The following is a 14,824-nucleotide window of genomic DNA, read 5'->3' as shown; positions in this document are numbered from 1 at the left end:
AAATCCTCGATTTTAATATCATAGTTACACCACCCTAGGGACAAGGGGCCTGGTTTTTGAGAAAGGGGAACAAAGAGACCTCAAATTTTGGCAAAGCAAGGGGACAACAGCAAGGGGGGTGTATATACTATATATTATACATGTGATATTTAAAATGCTAGTTATGAAAAGATCTATAACAGTATAAGATATAAAGATCTGAACAGTAAATTAGAATTACTAAATACTTGAGCATTAAACAATAAAATTTTAAATAGTCAAATCAGCAAATGGAAGAGTTATATTATAAAATAGATATCAAAAGTATGAGTATCTCATCATAAAGATGATTACATTGAGTAGCATGATATGATATATCAGAACAAGTACAAACCCATTAAACAAATAAAAAATCATTTTTTTTTAAATTTACCTTTATCATGTGTTGTGACATGAGGGGTCGAGGGACACAGTTTTGTCCCAATGTCCCCTTCCCCGCATTTCCAGCAGAACGACAGTGATTTGATGGCATCGTCGAGGACACTGGAACATCATCCCTACTATGCCCCCATTCTGAGAATGTTGGGGATTTTTCTTTTTCTTTTTTCTAAGGAGAGGAATACTCCTTAGATAAGCAATTACAAGATCTTTCCACAACATAAATGATCAAGAACTAAAGATAGAATCAAAAGTTACTAAAAACTAACTAACTTAAAATACCATTGTACCAAATATAACAATATTACTTTGATACAACTTATGGGCCCGACCCAAAACCCAAACACTACAAATTTACCTTCCAACTTCATTTAAAAGCAATCCTACATTCTCGAATTGCATGGACTTGGTGTTGAAAAAATTAAGCGGTAGATTTTGGAAAACGACATTCACCATGTGGTTTTAAAGTTCGTGAATTGTTGCAATAACTCCAAAAGAATTGGTGCAATATTCCCAAGGCTATGCAATTTTCCTATCATAATGAACAACGCACATTCAATGATTGAAGTTAAGAATCCATAAAAAGAGTACTACAACCTACAATCAACAAGATGCAAAAAGTATGAGCCATGGATATTCATCAAACACCATTATACTCTCCATAGAAATCAAAGCACTTTATCTAACGATTGAAAAATTGGAAAAACACCATGCAACAAGTTGAAATAAACATGAATCCACCATATCTTCAATGAAAGAAAGTTTTATTTTTCCAAGTCTTACACCAATATCTTCTCCTTCTCCTACTCTACTTCTACTCTAAGGAGGAAGAGCTCTTCGCTTCTAATGAGCTATCTATGAATTAAAAATGAGAAGGCATGGCCTTTTATAAAGCTCCTTCTACAAATGAATGGCCAAGATTGAATTGAAATCAAGGGCCAAGATTACAAGATGAAACCCTAATAAGGGTTTTACTAACAATAACTTTCATGTCATAAATAGTGGGGCCATGTGGATCAATGAGAGGACAAACTGCCCATCAATAGGCAAGTGGGCCAAGTCAACAGATGAGGAGAGAAGTTGGTTACTAAGCATTTAATAATTCATCACTTAAAATAGCCTATCTTTCATCTTTTATTCTTCTCTTTAAATGCAATGACCTTGGACACATTGACCTAAACAACTTTGATTAGCTGAAAAAGATGACTAGGCATTATGTCAGCATGTTGAGTGTCATGTAGACTCGATAACTCATCACGGGCAATATTTTCTAGCTACATCATTTTGTGACCAAGGTTCTAACTTTGATTGACTCTTCTAAAACTATCCCTCCTTGATCATTTTCTTTCTTCAATGTATTAGCTTGGGAATTCACCTTCTTGAAATGGATTGGACTCCCTTGTTGATGATTTTACATTCTAGATTTTCTATCATAGAATTGCCTAACTATGGTCTTAGAATTATGGAGGAAATTCAAGATGTCACATTATTCTTCTACATTTTTACTTAAACATTGATCTTTGAGATTGTTGAGTTTCGAACCAGAATAGCAAATAACAAAGAAATGATAATCATAAAACACAGAGCACCAAAGATACCCTTAGGAAACTATCATCAAGCGAAAAACCCAGCCACACCAAAAGATGATCCGTTATGGAATTCTCAAATCAATACAATAATCTCTTGCACATGATTGAAGACTCTAATCAGTTAATCAATAAGCCTTATTCACCTTGTATCCAAATTGATTACTTCAAAATAAACAAAACAAGCATGACTATCTCATAGATACAACAAACTACTTGAAGGACTTACAAATATATATATATATATGTCTACACAAATCGAGTATACAAAAAAAAAATATCTTGTCTTGTAAAGCAATATTTTGTAACTTATCTCTTCAACATACAAGAAAAAAACTGAGAATGATACATATAGATGTATATAACAATATTGACAAAGCACACAGAAATGGTCTCTAAAGGCCCTTTTACTTGTCATGGGCAACATGACGAGAAGACTTCCTCGGTATTGAAAGGTTTCCAATGCGAAACACAAAGAGACAATTGGTACAATCATAACGGATACCACTCGTAGCATTTATAGTAATCAATACCATGAACCTTCGACAACTATACATAGTGTCTATGAAGTCAAGATATTCCACACACGATGCCCTATCTTTTCTGAATAATAAACACCAATCAATATTGGTAATTGTTGGAAGAAGGAACACAAATGACATATAGATGATATCATAAGGGAGGAATATACAACTCGATGACAAGTAGCTCCCAATAGTTCACAACAGAGATACCAAAAAATGTACAAAACATCAACACAAGTATGAATATCTCTCAAAGCTACCAAAACATTAGCACTCCCTCTTAGCAAGAGAGAGATCATTCATATGTCATGCTAACACAAAGATTGCACCCAAAATGCATCAACAATAAAACATTATCACAGATTCTCTCATCATAACATTGTCATCTCAGCATGACATTCACCATGGCTATTCCCAAAGGGTGAAAGAACAGAAAACTAAGTCATGGAGTCTCACACATGACTTCCACTAGGGCTACTCCCAGAGGATGGAACAAAGGGCTTTCATCTAAAAACTTCTCTCGTAGAGAAAAATACATTAACAAGGGATTGCACCTCAAACTTCTCCCTCGCGGAAAAGAACTCATTAACAAAAGATTGCACCTTAAACTTCTCCCTCACAAAGAATAAATCATTAACAAGGGATTGCACCTCAACCTTCTCCCTCACAGAGAAGAACTCATTAACAAGGGAGCTCAAACTCCTCCCTCATAGAGAAGAGCTCATTAACAAGGGATTGCACCTCAAACTTCTCCCTCGTGAAGAACTCATTAACAAGCATAAGAATCACCAAAGTTGAGACTCTCTCACAATAGAGACTCCCTCTCGATAGGGGCAGCATTCTCACTACTTTGATTATCACAATAAAAGAACTAGATCAATGTTTGACCAAACAAGAAGCTTTTGCAGTCACACTGCTACACAAGTTTGTTGATCCTCTGTAGAGGACTTGGCACTCTCCCTTTGCCACACAAGCTCCCTCTTAATCCTATTTCTTCCTCTGAATGCAAATACAATCTTTATTGATTCTCCATCTTCAATGAAGTTAAGTGCTATCAATTTAGTCTCATGACTACAAATTGAGTCCTTGTGTTTGTTCATTTCTTTAGCTTACATGACTTTCTTACAAAATGAATAAAGCTCTTCCTTATGTCTCGTTGCTTTTCGATCCATCTTAGAAGCATTTTAGAGAGATTGATAACAGTTCATAGAGTCAAACTATCTTGAAGAGAACCATACAAAAAATAAATAAAAACATACAAAATTCACTTTACCTAATACTATACGCTACATAGAATTTATAATAAATAATCAAAGGTATAATCATAAAATACTTATCTCTTCATTGCCTAGATTTCCTCACAATCCTCCAATAGATTTTACGCCATCACAAAGTTATAGTGTAGGCAGAGAATGAAAAAAACTCAAACACCAACACATCTGCAATCCTCATAGATGTAGATGCCAAACATGTAAGCATAGACAAAAATGACAACATCCTCCTTGTTAATGTCAAAAAAAATGAAACCTTTCAAAGCTTTGTACATCATAATCTCTTAAAATTCCCATCTACATATAATTAGCAAGAATTTCTTAGTATTCAACAATTCACCAAACAATATATTCGACACCTATTAGACAACACCATTCCAATTGTCCTATTCTGGTTTAGGATCTTTTCTTTGACCTGCTCTAATACCATGTTAAGTTTTGACCCAGAAAAGAAAATAACAAAGAACAGATAATCATAAACCAAAGAACACCAAAGATCCCTAGGAATACCCTCCTGCTCGAGGGAAAAACCCAGCCACACCAAAAGATGGCCCTTTATTGAGTTCTCAAATCAATACAATAATCTCTTGCTTATGATTGAGGACTCAAATCAGTCAATAAATAAGTCTTATTCACCTTGTACCCAAAATGATCACTTCAGAATAAACAAAAGAAGCATAAGTATCTCACAAATACAAAAAACTACTTGAAAGACTTACAAACAATATATATCTCGATCTACACAGAGCAAGTATACAAAAACAAAATAAAATTCTCTTATCCTGTAAAGAAGCCTTAGGTAGCTTATCTCTCCAACATACAAGAAAAAAAATGATACATATAGACGTATATGACAATACTGACATGGCACACAGATTTACTTGTCATGAGCACATCGCCAATAGACTTTCTTAAAATTGAAAGGTTTCCACCATGAAACTCAAAGAGACAGTCGTTATAATCATAGCAAATACTATTCAAAGCATTTACGATAATCAATACCATAAACCATCGACAACTATACACGGAGTGTGCATGAATTCAAGTTATTCCACACATGATGCCAAGTCATCCTATATTTTCTAAATAATAAACACCAGTCAATATAGGTAACCGTTAGAAGAACATGGATGACATCTAGATGACATCATAAGGAAGGAATATATAGCCCGATAACAAGTAGCTCCCACTAGTTCACAATAGAGATACCAAAAATCTATAGAACATCAACACAGGTATGAATGATATCTCTCAAAGCTACCAGAACATTAGCAAAGGTCTTGAACCTTGAATGCCTCGAATTGGACAGTTTGTAACTTAGACGTCTTTCACCCTAGATCTCAATGTTTCTAGATGTTCGATGTTGTCTATAGATTGCATAGACGAATCTTTGATGTTTTATCATTTTTTGTCTTGTCAAGATATGCCACGTCTTATCAAAATATTTCTTTAGGATTTTCAATTTTGTGTCTTCAATCACTTATCATCCATGGGTGCATTTGCGATTTGGAGAGGTAATTTCCACATTATTGCCTTAATTTTGACTTGATCCACTTTTTGAAAGCTTGAGCACACATCAGAGGGAGAGGAAGAATTTCTCCATACTTGACAAATTTCAACATATCCATGCACTCTATACCTTGGCCGCAAATGAGACATAGGGAAGGATGTTGGCACTTTGGAAAAACTCCTTGAGTATGGTGAATTAGCACCTTTGAGTGCATCTTAGCCATGGAGGTGGATTTTTCGCATATTTTGATCACTCCTTGGCACCTCAGAATTTGAGCTCCAAGACATAAACAAAGCATGGTGGAGGAATTGTCCAACACTTGACCCTGTTTTCAACATTTTCAATGTTTATGCTCCTTCACGTTAAGCACCTTAAAGGAATCAAGGAATTTTCTTATACTTGGCCCTTTTTTATCTTTCCCTATTCTCTCCAACTTGGGTGCATATTAGATATGGAGGAGGAATTGTTTAACACTTCGGTGCACTTTGGAGGTGAAGGAGGACTTTTCCTTGCTTTAGCCAAATTCTGATTTCTCTTGTGATTTGAATGTTTGGGCGCACTTAAGAGTTGGAGGAGGATTTTTATTTTGCCTTAGCCATGCCATTTTCATCTTGGGTGCATTCTAGAGAGGATCAAGGACTTTGTAAGAACCCTTTGTGGATTCAAACTCTGACCATTGCTGCTAGATGTTTTTTTGGTTGTTGAAATTTTGTATTTTTTTTTGTGTTTTTTCAAATATATGCTTTTTTGAAATTTTGGAATAAAATAATTACAGTGCGTGAAATTTAAAATGCAATAACAGAACTCAGCACACACAAGCTTTATTCTCTGATTATCAGATCTGCAAAAACTTACAAGCAAATGTATATGCATCAATATTTATTGAAAATAATTCAAGGAACCTCGAAATCTGAAATAGAATAATTTGAAGAAATCCTCCTGAAGGAAATCACAGCTCTCAGCAAATAACAATTCCAGCTAGTCCACATCGACTTTAGTAATGAGTGCCTTCAAGCAAAATGTCCCTTCATGTCAAAACTGCAACCCAATTCACTATTGCAGCAGCAAACAATTAAACCATCCCTTGTATAAAATAACACTGGCCTTAGTAACAATTGCAGCCACCCGAAGAAATGGCACCCATCCTAGAAAGGAGCTGCAGCAGCCTGGAGTAATAACGGCAGCCTCTGGGAAGTGCTGTGATCTGTAGTATAATTCACCCTCAGCCTCTATGCTAATCCCTGAATGTCACATGCTGAACTCCCACTCATATGCGATTCTTTGAAGCTCAAACACGGCCTCTGATTGAAGCCATTGATATTGCATGATTCACTGGTTATGGAAAAACCAATTCAAAGTGCAGGAATAATTGCGAGAATTTCCAATTCTCCAGTCTCTAAGTTTTGAAACCCTTGGCACAGATGCACAAATCTACAAATTCTCAAAGCATGCAGGAGCAAAGGTTCAATTTCATTCTTTGCCTTTATAATTCATGCTTGCCCAAATCGATCAGCTGGCTTCATCTTTACTGCATCAAACCCGAGCTTCAGCAAGACACTCCATATGAGTTTTTAAATTCATAATAGCTTTTTACTTGCATAGTTTGAATATATTTTTTTATTACATTTCCCTCCAATGTTAAAATGGGTCCAAAGTCACTTCATTTAAATACATTAAATAGCTCATACCCAAACTTTACAACATAAGCTTTTTAAGATTTAATCATTGATTAAGTGAAACTTGAGTAATGATTAGAAAATCAATAGCTGTTTATTGAATCCTTCAATTGAATTATCCAACTCCTGATACACACTGGGTGAACTAGATGCCCAAGTTCCCAGGCAGAAATAGCAAATGGCTATAAATTGACTTACTATAAATAGTAAGTTCACCCAATCAAGCCAAACAAAAAGTAACTAAGGTAAGATCCCAGACACCACCATGCTAAAGAGAAGTAATGGCGCCTCTACCTAGAATAACTAAACAACAGAGACCCTCAATCCACCACATTAGCCCACGACAGTCCCAATGATGGGCTAACAACACCAGCAACGGTCACTGGCTAAAAAGGGGACACTACAAAATTTTCTTTTACTTAGCTACTTTTTGATTTTTCATGCTATTTGAATGCTTGGGTGCATGTTGGAGGTGAAGGAGGATATTTTGTTGCCTTGGCCAAATTTTGATTTTTCTTGCCATTTGAATGCTTGGGCTAAATTTGGAAGTGGAGGAGGATTTATTTCTTTTCCTTAGCCAAAAAGTTTATTTTTCCATGCCATTTCCATCTTGGGCACATTATGGTAAGTCGAGGAATTTTCCTTGTATTATTCAAATCTTGAATAGCTTGTCACCTTGGCCACATTTGAGTTGTAAAGGAGAAATTTTGGCTTGACGAAAAAAATCCTTCGTCATAGAGAATTTCCTCTCTTGGGCACATTTTTGAGGGGAGGGAGGATTTTTCCTTTGAAGAAGAATTCCTTGCAAGTGGAGAATTCCCTTTCCTTGGTGTGCTTTTGGAGGTAAAGGAGGATTTTTCAACTTTAAAGGAATTTCTTGGTCTTGGAGAATCAGCATTCATACTTGGCCATTTTTGCATTCTTGCATGTTCTTCCAATTTGGGCGCTTGAAAGGGGCCAAGGAATACATACATAGAGATTTCCACATTTTCATGCCACCTTGGATGCAAATGAGTCATTGAAAGGATTTTTCCAGATTTGAAGAATTCCTTGCACTCTAGCATTTCCCCTTCTTGGGTGCAGATGAGGTAGGGAGAAGAATTTTTCCATTTTTGAAGACTTCCTTGAGATGAGAGAATTCCTTCCCCTAGGTACAGTTTGAGGGTAGAGGAGGATTTTCTCCACACTTGCCTAATTTGGATTGTCTAACTTAGCCAATCATTCTTCCAGATTTTGAACTGGATACTCAAGGTTTTTTCTCAATTTGTGCTCATTTGTTACGAAAAAGACTTCCTAAAATAGTAAGTTTGTTTAAACAAAAAATTAGGCCAAACGGGGACACAATGAAACTTACTTAAAAATTTAAAATGGACACTATTACAAATAGTAAGTTATTCAAAACTCAAAATTAGGCCAAACGAGGACACTATGAAACTTAGTAGACTTACCAAAAAGACAATGCTAAAAATATTAAGTTTTTCAAAACACTAAGAACTTCATTGGTAGGCCTTTTGAAAGATTGATTTATTTTCCAAAATTAGCCAAATTCCATTATCCCTCAATTATAGAGCTCCTTTTCAAAGTCAAGGGTAAATGACAATTGATTCCAAACTTAGCACAAATCATCCACGTATGGAGACAATACTAACTACAAAAAGACTTGCCTTATTTGGAGAAAAGAGAGGGGGGGGGTAATGTGTTAAAAGGTCACAACATGATGCAAGAGCATCCTGGGTGTATGAGCAATCTTGCATCACCCAAAAATATTTTGTTTATTTTCAGTCTTTTCTATTTTAATAAGGACTAGTAGACAGGGAGGTTGCTATTTTTGGGAGCTTGTTATTTTTAGTAAGTTTGTCATACGAGCTCAAAATGTTCTCATTTTCTACAGGAAGGTTCATTTTAGAGTTGTAAGCCTACCATAAAAATCTCATTGCTCAAACATTAGTATCAGAGAAGTTATTGCGGATTTTCGGTGGAAAACTTTGCAGAAAAATCTTCAGGCTCGCCATTGGAGGCCTTAGAGTGCCTGGATGAGGTCCGAAAAATCGACAGAAGGGCACTAGCATAGTTTTAAGCCCATAGATCAAGAACTAGCATTTTCGAAAAGTGGTTATAATAGCCAATCGGAGCAACGATTCATGAGTTACAGCCTTCCGAAGTTGGGCTACTAAAATTTCTAAAATAATTTGTCAAAGATGTATTTGGCCGACTCTATATGTATTGTTAGGGTCTGTCGGCCCTAGGTATTAATTTTGAGCATCTAGAACTTTCCCAGGCGGCATAAAATTGCCTATTTAAGGAAGGCCCAAACATTGTTTAGGACAGCTCTGGGTTATAGTTCGCAACTTGTCTTGTAGATTAATGTAATGAAATGCCCACGTGGGTTAGAATATGGGACTTGTGAATTCTGTAATACTGCATTTGTGGTGCAAATAAGAAGCCCATATTTTGTTCTCGCATTTTGCTATTGTTCTTTGTTTCTGTTATGAGTTTAAGAAATTGGGGGGAGGATCCTTCATCACAACAAGACCCCACTCAACTATTGGGTCCTATCCCTTATTTATCTAGCATAATTAAAAATATATATATTATGTAAAGTTAATAAAGTATTAATAATTAAAAGAAATAGCTCCTACACAAAACAGCAAAATGTTTATAAACAATTCTCAACAGCTGCTGGACTAATTGATTTCTAGATCTGTTGATTCTAGAAAAGCCTTAAGTTCAAAGCCAGCAAGAGAACAAGGGTACAACCTAGCCCTTCAATAAACAAATTTATGAGTTGTAATCAATAAAAATGTTGGGTCAAGCCCAAAGTAATGTTTCATCTGGTCTAGTCCTATTGATGATTTTGAAATGTCACGAACCCTCTACCTCAACAACATAGAACTAAAACAAATATTCAATGAATTAAAAACGTTGTGATGAGTGCACGTGGATGTGCTAGGGTTTCTAGCAGTGATGGGGAGTCGGTGGATTCTAAGGATGGCGATGGAGACCAAAATGGCATAAGGTATGGGGCTTTGTTTTCTATTGGCTGCGTGGTTGTGTGGGCTTGTGTCTTGGCTCTCTCTACTGGAGGCACAGTTTGATTCTGTTTTGCAACACAAGGGAGCCCTATGGTTGTTGGTTGGAGGCCACTATTCTCTTCCCCTTTGCTTGTGGCGTGGCTTGTGCCCTTGTCCAGGTGCTTTGGCTTGCTTGTGACAGCACTACTTTTGGCCTTTGCTTCAGGCTAAAGTGATTTGGGTTTTGTGGTTCTCTACAACCTTGCCTCTTTCTGGGTATGTGGGCCTTCTCTTTTACAATGGAATCAGCTCTCTTATTATGATAATCAAAGGAGTGAGAATGCTGCCCCTGCTAAGAGCAAGTCCCTGTTGAGAGAGAGTCTCAGCCATTCTTATCCATGTTGTTAATGAATTCTTCTCCATGGGCAGAAGTTCGAGGTGAAATCTCTTGATAATGAGCTCTTCTTTGCCCATCAGCCCAGGTTCAACAAAGGGCTGGGGTCTCTCACCTCGTTAAAGTGAAAGTGCTTCAAACACCACTTTCAGGACACTAGGTCCAAATTGTCCCTCCTAGACAATTTGGTCAAACTGATAATTTTATATGGCTCAGTGGTGTCGGGGCTCTCTCTCCTTGATTCCAACTGGGCCTCGGTTGAACGGGTTTAGACCATCCTCTGTTGTATTATCAGGTGTCATTGGACCACTCTACACAGTGTTCTATTGGCTGCGTTTGGAGACCACCCCTTTAGACTTGGTGTCATCTTCAATCGGATCTAGTTTCTTCACCACCTTCAAAGCTTTGCGGACTCTGTTGATGGCCGCCATAGATACTCCTACCTCGCATATTGCTCCTTTGCCATAGTTTCTAGATTAGACACAATAACCAAGACGTGTATTGGTACACTCAGGCCACTACCTTATTTGGTTTGATCAGGATTGATATTGATCACCTCCCACCTTACCAGTTCTCTATGGATGCTCCCGCTCACCTCCTCCCCTTGCAACAGGAGCTAAATGGCATGTTAAACCTTAACATTTACAAACAGTACATCATCATGACCTATAGCAATCCTCCTTGGGGGTCACATCCGTGGATGGCCTTTTATGTTAAGCACTTTATTCATGTCCAGGATAGGATTATTGTACATCCTTACTACAGTCGACATTGGAGTTACACCCTCTATATCTCTCTTGGTTCATTCAGAGTTGACTCTCACCGGCTTCATTGTCAAATGGACCAACACATTGACATGGAGGATCGGATCCGTCACCTTTGCACCTTGTCTAAGACAGAGGCTCAAACCCACTTCATCTTCCGTTGTCGCATCTATTATAAGATCAAAGGCAGGTTCTACTACCTTTTCAGAGATTGCAGGTCACTGTTGACCTTTCTCAGATACACTACCAACAGTGCCTAGCGCTTTACCTCTGGGAATCCACACAGCTTTTTGACCACACTTTACAGCTCCAATTTCCTCAAAGCTAGATCTCGGACCAGCTTATCACCGTTTTTTTCTTGCCCTCGTCCCCTGCCCGAGGCATGAAGCAGCTACTTGCTACTCTCATTTCCAGCCACACCAAATCCGTGGTGGTCTCACTAGACAACGACACTCCACCTCCAATGAGACTTGGTGACAAGCCAGAACTATTGGTTGTCCTAGGCTTTACCCTTCAAAGCTAGATTTCTTCTCGCCGAGGAAGGACTTCTAGTCCTTTTTTTCTTTTTTCCCTTTCGTTGTTGTCTTGTTTGCTTTTTCCCAAACACCGTTTGGTCCTCCTGCTGAGTTGTGTTTCCTTGTTTGTAAGTTTTCAATGCCTTGGACCTTTTTTATGGTCTCTTGTTGGACATTAATAAATTTGTCTTATCTTATCTGCGAGCGAATTTCAAGGTGAGATCCCTTGTTAATGAATTCTTCTCTATGAGAGAAGTTCAAGGTGAAACCTCTTATTAATAAATTCTTCTTTGTGAGAGAAGTTCAAGGTGAAATCCTTTGTTAATGAGTTCTTCTCTATGAGAGAAGTTCGAGGTGAAATCCCTTGCTCCACCCTCTGCAAGTAGGTATGGTGGATCCACCCTCTGCGAGTAGGCATGGTAGAGACACATTCTTCTCTGGGAGAAGTCTAAGGCGAAAGCCCTCATTCCACCCTCTTCAAGTAGGTATGATGGATCCACCCTCTATGAGTAGGCATGGTGGATGTCATGGAAGGATTTTCATGATGTAGCACTTTTGTTTATTTGCCATCTGGGAGTAGCCATGGTGAATGCCATACTGAGATGACAATAGTATATTGAGAAAACCTGTGATGAGATTTTGTTATTGAAATTTCTCGGTCACAGCTCTTTATGCTTGTCATAATATGACATATGAATGATCTCTTTCTTGCTAAGAGGGGGTATTAATGTTTTGGTAGCTGTGAGAGATCTCATTCATACCTGAAATTCATCTGTTGTTCACTTTATATGCATTTTGGATCTACTGCTCCAGCCAGTGTTTATATTACTGTTTAGTGCTTCTCTTCTTCATGTTCGTGCTGAAGTATTCATCTCTTGATTTATAACTCTCATTGAGGCTATGTTGCCATTTTGATACTTCATGGCATCCCAGCTGTTTTCTTACTACTTATATTGATCACTATTGCTTGTTCTTTATGATATTAGTGACATGGAGATTTCTTCTATGACTCAGCAGCTGAGTCATCATCAATGTTTATTATGCTTTGCATTGCCGTCATTCTTCCTTTCGTCATGACAGTTCATGATTTGCAATGGCTTCAAAGATTATCTGCATAAGATGTTGTTTTATGACTATAGGCTTCGTGTTCTGGAATGATTTATTATCAGAAGCTGTCTGGGTCAGTAGTAGTCGGGAGCTGTCTGTGTATGAGGCAGCGTTAGTACTGGAAAAGGCATACTGTTTAAGGAGTGCCATTATTAATCAAGAAAGTTAGATGAAATTTATCATCATAATTTTTGAGAGCTGTTATTGGGTTGATATCAAGCGACCATGGCATTGGTGTTTCATCTATTATCAGGTTTGCTTCAGATATATATGTTCAGCTCATTGCTGCATTTATGAATCTATATGACTGTGATGTATGATTGTGAAAGACCATACATGTGAAAATTTCTTACATTCTGAATCTGTTAGATTCTTAAGGTTCTGTGAATTTTGTAAATGCTAAGCAAGCTATGCCTGATATGTTCTTACTGTATATTGTTATGAGCTAAAAATCTCTGAGTTGCATCACCTGAAAAAACCTGAGATCATTGTACCCAGTTTTGAGTTTTCAATAAAGAACTCTTTTGCGTGTGGCTGGGTTTTTCCTTCCAGTAGGAGGGTTTTCCCAGGATAAGTTTTGGTCTCATCTGTGCTTATGTTTTTCTGATTTTCCTTGTATAGCATTCTTCAATTCTGGTTTGGAAATTCAACATTGAACATTGAGGAACTAACTTTTGTAAGATTCGATATAAAACAAAGCACAATATTGCATCAGCATTCCACTACACCAATCATAACATGAAATGAATCTCATCAAAATTGACAACATCAAAAGTTATAATTCCCTACAAGTTACAACAATTTATAATTCCCTCTTCCAGAATTATATCCTGGAGAAGATTGATATTCTGTTCCTTATATACAATCGCAGTTCCACCGTCAAACAAGAAGTTAATGACTCCTCGAAATCACCATCATCACAACCATGATGTCATCGAATTCAGCGTGTCCTATGCACTCTACATAAGGACAATTGCTTAATAGGAGGTGTTCTTGAGTTATCACACAGTGAATATCCATGATTGGTTACCTGTTTTGCCGTATTCCACTTAGTTTACAGACCAACTAGGGTATCAGAAACGAAAGGCCTCTTGTTCTATTCAATTTCTACTGTGGCATGACAGACCAGTTTTGTGTTGCCCATATGAAGAATTGAGGAAAGTATACATAGTTCTCACTACTGGATTGGATCCATTTGTGGAAAGGAAATATATCACATCTCTCACAAATGGTTGCAACTGATCATACCATGTGACCTGCAATAAACTAACTCGTGTACACTTGCCGCCTACTCGATGAAAATACGAAGTATTTTAGTAACGGATGATTTCTAGGATAAGATTATTTCGAAATCCCAAACACTCCCATTACGCAAATTAATTTCAATCTAGACTTTCCTTTCAGCATAATTCTGCATGTGAATCGTTCTTAAATTTTTGGCTTGGTAAACCAGTCACCAGTAAAGCAAAACAATTTCCCTATTAAGAGCCCACATTTTAGTGTTATATGGTTCGAGACACAATAAAAGGGTGCCAAGGAGGTACAAGTAGTGATCCAACCTGTTTCGAAAGAGAGACGGTAAAGAAAGGAGCATCCGGACTCAGCTTTCGCCTCATCGCCTTCCATACAGGAAACCCCACTCCTATGTCCATGTTGTCCCTCGATTTCTAGAGTTCGCAATGGTTTCAATGGTCACGCTGATAATTCGTTTGATTACAGTAAATTTTGTGAGAGGGAGAATGTTTTCATTTTCAGATTTATTATAGAAATCACTCGTTTCGAGGAGTGGCCACTACTACTTTTAAATAGGTAATTAGTTTTAGTTTTAATTTTTTTGGAATATAATTTTTGAAATTTTAAATTAATTTTATTTTTGTTTTTTCATATATTATTAGTTGATAGGCTATTATATAAGGAATATTACTCGTACAAACAAAATTAACACTCAAAAGAATGTTAGAAAGTGGTGCAATACATCATAATAATTATGATGCTTACGTTGACGGACCTGGCTGAGGGATTTGCTCTGGAGCTCAACGATGATATTGA

The 14,824-nt window shown here is 37.2% G+C and overlaps 1 protein-coding gene across 2 annotated transcripts in view; it reads right to left on the bottom strand.

Moving 5' to 3' along the window:
- Positions 1-14,548, bottom strand: part of LOC149556554 (nucleic acid binding / zinc ion binding protein) — an 81,609-nt gene extending 67,061 nt beyond the window's left edge. The window contains exon 1 of one of the 2 annotated variants that reach the window (XM_089830880.1): positions 14,335-14,548. In XM_089830880.1, coding sequence (XP_089687006.1) covers positions 14,335-14,427 — 93 coding nt within the window. In that variant the 5' untranslated portion in view covers positions 14,428-14,548. The remainder of the gene's footprint in view (positions 1-14,334) is intronic. The other variant, XM_089830879.1, reaches the window with a different exon arrangement.
- Between the last annotated feature and the right edge of the window lie 276 nt (positions 14,549-14,824).

Source organism: Cupressus sempervirens, chromosome 5 (genome assembly GCF_028749045.1).
Source record: "Cupressus sempervirens isolate cs-2001-9-10 chromosome 5, ASM2874904v1, whole genome shotgun sequence".
Taxonomy (NCBI): Eukaryota; Viridiplantae; Streptophyta; class Pinopsida; order Cupressales; family Cupressaceae; genus Cupressus; species Cupressus sempervirens.
This window is presented reverse-complemented; position numbering and strand designations above follow the sequence as displayed.